The sequence below is a fragment of the Suricata suricatta genome, chromosome 11 (genome assembly GCF_006229205.1).
Source record: "Suricata suricatta isolate VVHF042 chromosome 11, meerkat_22Aug2017_6uvM2_HiC, whole genome shotgun sequence".
Taxonomy (NCBI): Eukaryota; Metazoa; Chordata; class Mammalia; order Carnivora; family Herpestidae; genus Suricata; species Suricata suricatta.
This window is the reverse complement of record NC_043710.1, coordinates 18,706,728-18,715,681: the sequence shown is the minus strand read 5'-3', so window position 1 is coordinate 18,715,681 and position 8,954 is coordinate 18,706,728. Positions and strand designations below refer to the sequence as shown.

At 40.3% G+C, this 8,954-nt stretch overlaps 1 protein-coding gene across 1 annotated transcript in view; it reads left to right on the top strand.

The window, feature by feature from the left end:
- HSD17B12 (hydroxysteroid 17-beta dehydrogenase 12) overlaps positions 1 to 8,954 on the top strand; it is a 167,129-nt gene that overhangs the window by 116,407 nt on the left and 41,768 nt on the right. The window contains exon 5 of the mRNA XM_029914799.1: positions 8,682 to 8,746. Within this exon, the coding sequence (XP_029770659.1) occupies positions 8,682 to 8,746 (65 nt within the window). The remainder of the gene's footprint in view (positions 1 to 8,681; positions 8,747 to 8,954) is intronic.

Genomic DNA, 8,954 nt, shown 5'->3' with positions numbered 1-8,954 from the left:
TGGACCTCGAGGGTGTCATGCTAAGCGAAATAAGTCAGGCAGAGAAGGACAGATACCATATGTTTGCACTCATAGGTCTAACAGGAGAACAGGAGAAACCTAATGGAGGACCAGGGGGAGGGGAAGAGGGAAAGAGAGTTGGGGAGAGAGAGGGACGCAAAACTTGAGAGACTATTGAATACTGAAAACGAACTGAGGGTTGAAGGGGAAGGGGGAGAGGGGAAAAGAGGTGGTGGTGATGAAGGAGGGCACTTGTGGGGAAGAGCACTGGGTTGTGTATGGAAACCAATGTGACAATAAACTATTTAAAAAAAAACAAAAAAAAAAACCCCTCAACCATCCTATAATGCTATACAGTCTTCAAGATGAATAAAAAATAATAATAATAAAAAAATAAAATAAAAATAAAATCTCTACAGAAAAAAAGGAACCTGTAGTGGGAGATTGCTCAGCGAGGTGCTGTGAAAGGGAGGAAGAATAGAAGGGCAAGAGAAAGTTAGTTGAGAGCACCAAAGATAAATTTTCATGTTTGGACGTCCCCCCACCTATTTCCATAGCTCAGGTATAAGATGGCTCACGCCCAGGAAAAAGCAGAGGCCATTAGGCTAGGTCTACAGGAAAGGCTTACAGGAACATGACAGGCTAATAGCACAGAGTGTGGAGTTTGCCTATTATTCCAGGATGCAATTTATGGGTTTAAGACACTTCCAAAACTTCTCTTTTGTAGTGCTATCCAATTTTGTCCCTAACCACCCAGAGTTAATGTGCACCCCACAGGTTCAGGGCACAGTCCCCAGGCCACCTGTACTTCTGATCAACTGGCTACAAACTTGGGGGTTCCCCTCGCCCCTTCAGGTTTGATAATTTGCTAGAACATCTTATAGAACTAGGAGAGCACTATACTCACAAGTAGGGTTTTATTATGAAGGATAGGAATTAACACTAGCCAAATGCAGAGACCCGTAGGGCAAGATCTGAGAGGATTCTGAATGCTGTGCCTCTCTGTGGAGTTAGGATACATCTCCTCTCTGCACTTAATGTTCACCAACCTGAAAGCTCAGTGTCCAGAATTTTTATTGGGGTTTCATTATGTAGATGTGATTAATTGAATCTGACTATGTGACTGAACTTAGTTTCTAGCTGGCTCAAAGCCTTAGCCTTCTAGTCACACAGTTTGGTCTCTTTGGTGACCAAGCCCCATCCTGATTAATCTCATTCACATAGTCTCAGGTGTGATCCAAAGGCTAACCAGGAAGGGGCACCTGGCTGGCTCAGTCAGTAGAGCAGGCAGAGCATGTGACTCTTGATCTCGGGAGTCGTGAGGTCAATCCCCACGTTGAGTGTAGAGATTACTAAAATAAATAAAACTTAAAAAGAGAAAAGGCCCACCATGAACTACAAAGAAACTCCTATCATCTTGGAAAGAGCAAGGGTTTAGAACCTCTACCCCAGAAATCTGGAACCAAGACCAGAGAAATACTTTATTCTGGGGCACCTTTCCTTTCCTGTTTGTTGATTGATTTGTGTCCTAATTCATTCAACCATACAGCAGTACATAAAACTGATAGTGGTTCTGCTTTTTTGGAATACAGCTATTGAACAAGCAGTGAATGTAATGAAAGAATATGTTGCAGAGAAAGCTGAGGTGTTGGAGATGGTCTCTGAGAAAGTAATATTTAAGGTGAGCCCTAAAGGCTGATCAACCCTGGAGAAGAGAGGTGGTAAGGGTTTCCCGGTAGAAGAAAAGGCTAGAGGTGAATGTGCTTGACAGGTTGGAGGGACCGATGGAATTCCTGTAAGTCAAGAGCATGGACTGCGGTGGGGATGGGGCCAGAGTCAGGAGATTATCCAGGGCCAGCTCACGAAAGCCTTAGAAAACCAGGTTCATAGGTTTGGGCTCTACTGGAAGGACAATGAAGATATTGTAGAGTTTTAAGCAGTAAATTGACATCATTTTAGAGAGATTATTCTGACTTCAAGTGGAAGAGGGCAGGATTTGATTAAAAGAGACTAGTAAGCTTCTTTCAGCAATGAAACATCAGTTGACGGTGGTTACATTAGGATGCGGGCAGTGGGAATGATTAGAAGTAGTTTGACCACAGAGATGTTTAGGAAATAGAAACAGGACCCAATGTCCGTTGCGCGAGGGTCCTCATCAGAGGTTTTGTCCGATAGAAGGAATGATTAATAACAATGACAGACGTTCGGTGTGTCTGATCATTATTGCCAGCATCCCCGGGTGCTGTGTATACCAGACACCGTGCTAACAAATCACATGCAATCCTCAACAGTACTCTAAGGTAGATTCTTTACTGTTTTGGTGCCCATTTTATAGCTAAGAAACAGACTTAACGAGGTTAAATATTGTCTAGGATTATACAAGTAGTGGTTAGTGGTTTACAGGTTCCGGCTTGAGCAACTCTGTGCTATTTCCCTAAGACAAGAAACCCTAGATCAGGAGCAAATTCTGTAAAGAAAATGATGATTTCGCTTTGGGGTATGTTAAGCCCGAAAGAGCTATGAGAAGTCCAAGTGGAGATTCAAGTGGACCTGTGGATCTCTGGCACCAGTGCCCTCCTTTGTGTTAAATGAGGCCAGAACCTGGGGTCACCAATCACGGCAAGTGGAATAACTACATTGATTTTTTTTTTTAAGACTAGGAGACTCATAAGGAACATTATCAGACTAAGTATAGTGTCTTATAGTTCCATTAGATGTGTTGGATGAAATTGGATTTCTAAAGTGAGAATAAGACGTAGAATTCAAATGTAACTCCTTTCACTCGAAAACCGCTAATGGTATTAATTAAAGCAGAACCTTTAACTTAAAATGGAGTAATTAACTGTGATCTCAGAAATGTAAATAGAACCGTAATTCAAGAAATTGATGAATGCTCCTCCCATTCGCTAAGATTTAACTACCAACCTCATGTCATCCTTCTTCCCTCCTCTCTTCTGAGTTCATGGATGGCAGATCTTACCTAGTTTTATAATGAGGATCACATAGCAATTTATAATTAAACAGTGGAAATAGGGTTTTGTTGTGTTGCTTCTGACTCAGTCTTAAACTTTTCAATTTCTGATTAAAGGCACTGCAAATTTGAAGCCCTGTAAACTCTCTTTTATTTAGAAATTGCTACTCACAAGTGTATGAAAACTGTAAAGTTTGCAAAATGTTTTACATGGTGTTCCAAATATCATCTGTCAGAGTATGAACATGTGCTAGCTACAGCAATATGTTAAATAAGGCAAAGAAGGAATGTTCTTTGCCTCACTTTGCAAACTCTCTGTAGACTGTAAGACTAGATCTACTTGAAAGAAATAGAGGGTAGAGAAACAACTGGGATATCCTTAATCAGTATGAGCAGTTATTCTGGCTGTTTCCACGGGATCTCTCCACTTTGCCGCTGGCCGCATATGATAAAAGCAGGACCTTGCCTGTCCTGCTGTGTCCCAGCACCTAGAATTGTGCTGGGTACAGAGTGGTTCAGTAACTTCCTGTTGAAGAAGTGACCTGGGTGGCTCCATCAGCTAAGTGTGCAACTCTTGATTTCGGCTCAGGCTGTTATCTTGTAGTTCGTGAGTTTGAGCCCTGCATCAGGCTCTGCACTGTCAGTGCTTGGGATTCTCATTGAGGTCAAATCACTTGCCCCTTGTTAGGAGCTGGCAGTAGTAGAGATAGGACTGAAATTGGGTCTGAGATCCAGACTCTGTGAGTTCAAAAGCTTAAGGCAGGAGATGTTTCTGCCTGCTTTTGGCATATATGCTACAACTAAAGTCTGCCTTCAAAAAAATCAGTTTGTTTTGAAAAGTGATGAAGTAGCAGCATTTTAAAATTCATTTTATTAATGAACTGTAATAGGTTTTTCATTTCTCTAGTCTTTAATTTGAATGCTTGAACTAGATTAGTCTATATCACTTATAAATGTGACTGAAATTACCTTAGCATATGTGCTTTGATATGATGAGTGGAAAATCGGGAATACTTCACATTATTTGACATCTATTGGGAAGCCCAACCATTAAATGAAGTATTTTTATACCACCTTAATTTCTTCAGCCTCTGATTAATCTAGAAAAAGCAGGTTGAAGGTGTTTTGTGTGTGGTCGCCTGTATTTTCTTATTTTCTCGTAATTTATTGTTTGCTCCTCCCTCATGTCCAACCCAGATTCCAAATATCTGAATTTCTAATGATGTCATTATCTCAAAAGCAGCCGGCATCTAAGTCTGGTAAGTCAGAAAAAGCGGCAAATGAATTTAGAAGAAAGAGAAATCTTGTGTATGTTCTTTTTTAAGTATGAGAGATGTGTAAGTGATTTTTAGCAAGCGTATGATACAGAACATCTACATAATGCTTGCTTCAGAATTACTCTGGATTCTGAGTCTTTAAAATACAATCCTTTATCAGTATTGGTGTTTTCCGAAGTTCTGCCTGGGGACGTGGGCACTGCTGAGCGCGGGGCATGGACGGCTCTTCCCAGCGGGGGCCAGATCTTTTCGTCTTGCTCCTTTCCCCGCCGCGTCCTTCCTTTTCCACTTGCCTTGCCCTTGTTCTTGGTCTTTTGTGACCTCTGCTCTCTGTCTGCCTCATCTCTTCTCTTGAACTATTCTTACCTTAGCACTCCAATGAGAAACTGATGGGAAAGATTATATATCTATTCATGATCCTGTGGTGATTTTTGAATTTCCAGTTGGAATTCTGAGATTACATGGGCATCCTTTGTTTTTGGAAAGACCCTGTGTCTTTTATGTGAGTGAAAGGTTTTTGTGGGTCACTGAATAAAAAATGTTGAATTTGTCTCTGGTGTCCTATTTAAAGAGTTAAGAAGAATTAAGAAAGAATTAAGAAAGAAAGAAGTAAGAAAGCAATAACAACAAAAACGACCCTGAATAATAAACAGATATTTAATACCAATTTAAAATGCTACCATTTAGGGGCACTTGGGCGGCTCAGTCAGTTGAGCATCTGGCTTTGGCTCAGGTCATGATCTCATGGTTGGTGGGTTTGAGCCCTGCATTGGGCTTTGGGCTGACAGCTCAGGGCCTGGAGCCTGTCTTCAGATTCTGTGTCTCCCTCTCTCTCTGACCCTCACCTGTTCACGATGTCGCTCTCTCTTTCTCGAAAATAAATAAACCATTAAAAATTTTAAAATAAAATTAAATGCTACCATTTAGAAGGGGTTTTCAACGATCTGAATACTGTTGGAATGACTTGCGGCACTGTTTAGTTTGGTGAATTCTATAATGAATCCTATAATATATAGAGATGGCATTGCACGCACCCATTCTTAATGAGACTACATTTAATGGAAATATTTCCATTTTTCACTCCTACCCAAAGCCTGTTTTCTTCCTTTTCCAATTCCCTGAAAGCTTTCAGCCTGCCATTTGGTTATTGCTGCCACCTAATGTCTCAAAATAAAATTGCAATGGGGTTGTCTTTTTCAAAAGATTTGCACTGTTGTGCCGTTTATAGAAATAGCTATTTGAGAGCAACAGTTGTTTTTGTCTGTACTCTTAAATAATAGCAGCCTAAAGTGATTACCAACCGTGGAGAGATTACGGGTAGTGTATATTTCCCAAGCAAAAGGCGCAACTAACAAAACAGGAAGGGATTTTAGCATCCTAAGCCCTGGTATCGAACAGATTGCCAGCCTGACCTTGTAATGTACTTCCCCTCATCAAATTGGGCTTAATGCTCTGAAAGATCTATCCCAGCTTTAACATTTTTTTCTGTGTGTATTTTTGGTTATAATAACATGGCCCTTATACATGATTCTATTTATTTCTTTGGGCTAAAGTGTTGAACATATTCCTTTTTATGTTTAAATTTTTTCATTAATGTTTCTTTATTTTTGAGAGAGAGTGAGACAGAGCATGAGCGAGAGAGGGACAGAGAGAGAGGGAGACACAGAATCTGAAGCAGGCTCCACGCTCCAAGCTGTCAGCACAGAGCCTGACATGGGGCTCGAACCCACGCACCTGGAGATCATGACCTGAGCTGAAGTCGGCCGCTCAACTGGCTGAGCTACCCAGGCTCCCCGAACATGTTTTCTTTTAGAACTATATTAAATAGATGTGCATGTTTTCATTGTGTGAACATGTAGTTTTGATGGCTCCCTTTGCTCAGTTAGAAACAGATCTGAAGATTGTCCATTAGCAGTGCCTTAATCAGAGTGACATTTCCCTGCTTGCTTAGTTTTTTGTGGGCTTCCTTAGCTCAACTTTGTACTTGCAGTACTGCTTAGGGAGACAGATGAAAACACACACACACACACACACACACACACACTCACACACACTCACACACATGCATGCGCAATCTGGATTTTAAAAGATTTAGGAGCGCCTGGGTGGCTCAGCTGGTTAAGCATCTGACTCTTGGTTTCAGCTCAGGTCATGATCTCATGATTCTTGAGAGGTTGTGCCCCGCATCAGGCTCTGAGCTGACAGCATAGACACTGCTTGGGATTCTCTCTGCCCCTCCCTTTCTTGTGTACGCACGGGCGTGCATGTGCACGCACAATCTCTCCAAATAAATAAATAAACGTTTAAAAAAGCATCAACTCTTTAAAAAATGTAAATAACAGATTTATAATTACACTGTCTAGTTTTCTTCAGCACTTTGAAATAGGGCGTTAGTATTTCCGTTGACTAGGAAGAAAACAAAGTTTTCTAGATCCAGGAGAGTGAAAGAAAATGGAGTTGACCGTAAGTGATAGAATTTTTCTTCAATCCTGAAGAACATTACAATTTGGCAAAACCTTTCCCTGGAGATTCTATTATTTTAAGTTGACTTTGTAACAAATATTTATTTGTAGCATTTTAACAGATACTTCAGTTGTTGTTGTTTCTCTTAGGCTGTGAGTTAATTCATTCTTTATAATTCTGTCCATGGTTAAGGCAAAGTCAAGGGAACATTATGCCTCACCTTTAACTAATTTAGCCTTAATTGTTAAAGGTCTGTATAGAATCAATTCCTTGAACCTGTGGTGGGTGGAGAACCTGTTGAATAAATTAAGAATGGATTTGGACCTGTGATTATTAATTATGTTTAGATATAATCCTTGTTCACAAGAGCATAAATTGTAATTAAGTACAGTTTGCTTTTCCACTTTGCTTTCTGAGTTTCAGTGATCTTGTTAAGTCTGTCCTGACCAAGTTGTGCAGGCAAAATCTTGAGACTCACAGCCTCAAGTGACTGTCTTACTGCTAAATATAGAATCTTTCTTGAGTTATTTCGAACCACTAATTTTGTTAGTCTATTGAAAAAGTTACTGTTACAACCATCAGGTTTATTTGGCACAATGCCTTCTAAATTTAGCAGACTGACCATAATTTCACCACCTTTTCGCTACTGAAACCTTTCTTTTCTAATACTCCAGTTTTATTAAACATGGTTACCAGATTTCTGGGTTTTTTAAATCCAATTATTACTGATATTTTTTTTCTGAAGTGAATACTGGGTGAAGTCAGTAATGTGGTGGTTAAGCGCCCAGTCTCTGAAGTCAAATTTCCAGAGTTGGAGTCCCAGCCCTACTTTGCTCTATGTCCTTTGGCAAGTTATTTAACCACTGTGAACTTTGGTTTTCTACTATGTGAAAGGGAGATCGTAATAGGAACCACCTATTAGAGTTGTTGTGGTGACTATATGTAGATAGAGATTATAAAGTCCAAGATATTTTATATATACATATTTTTTATTCCTGCAAATGTTCCTTATTCTGGGTCTGTCTTTCCAGAGCTAGGGAGAATCATAGAATATCTGAGTATTAATCATGTACCTAGTTGTATATACATTTCTTCTTGGCTTCTCAGTTGTCCTATAGTCCCAACCTTAGGTGAGGTGACTGAGGAGGAAGGGTATAGAAAGACTAGAACATGATCTTGATTTTTCAGGGCTTGTGGTCTGGTAAGGATGGATGGTTCATTGGAGACATTTAGTCTAGAGTCTAGAACCTACTCTCTTGGCCTCCACCAAGAAGTCTTCCTTCATTTCCTAGATGATGTCAGACTCCAGGAATAGGCTCCCACGGCACAGTATACTTTGTAATGAAATAAATGTTTTATTCTTTTTGTTCAGTGCCGTTCTCTTACTACAACATAGTATGCACCGTGATGCCAGAGATTGCCTTTTGCTTTCTGGTGTTTCTAGTTTCTAGTACATGTGTTGTACATATGTGTATGGCAAATATTTGTTGAATGATAAAACAAGCTCTCGTGTTAGAGATGAAACTGACATGCATCTCGTACGTGGCTTACCCTCGATTACACATTTTCTGTTCCTAGTAGAATACAAGTTTCTGGTCCCCTACACTGCGGTATTCTTCACTCTTTCTACTCCATTCTGAAGATGTAAGTCTAGTAGAGAGGGGCAAGCAATATCTACAAATAACTGTCACAGAGGACGAATACCTAGTCCAAGGGGCTAGGGAAATGAAAGCGAAGAGAAAGTCCCTTTACCAGGGGTTAGATGGTAGGTTCAGGAAGGGCTTAATGAAGAAGGCATTTGAACTATACAAACACCGGTAGATTTGGGGTGGGAAGGTGATGGTCACTCCAGTCATAAACAGTGTTTGATATCATTGTGTGTATCACTTTGATATTATTTATCTCATTATCTTAGTAAATCTATAAAATGTAGTCTATGTCATCCAGCTCACGATCTTGTCTTATTTCAGTGAACAATGTGGGGATGTCATATGACTATCCTGAATACTTTCTGGACATTCCTGACTTGGACAATGTAAGTCTTTTTTTTAATAGTATGGTAACAAAAGCAAAGCGTGTGAGTATAGGCAAGGCAGTGTGGCATAAGGGTTCATACCGTGGCCCTTCTTCCGGTTCTCTGAGTTACTCTGGGGATGATCCCAACCATCCCACATCCACAAAATTCGTGTCCCTTCACACATCCACAAAATAGGCACCTTCAGAGGGATCTTAGAAGGATTGAA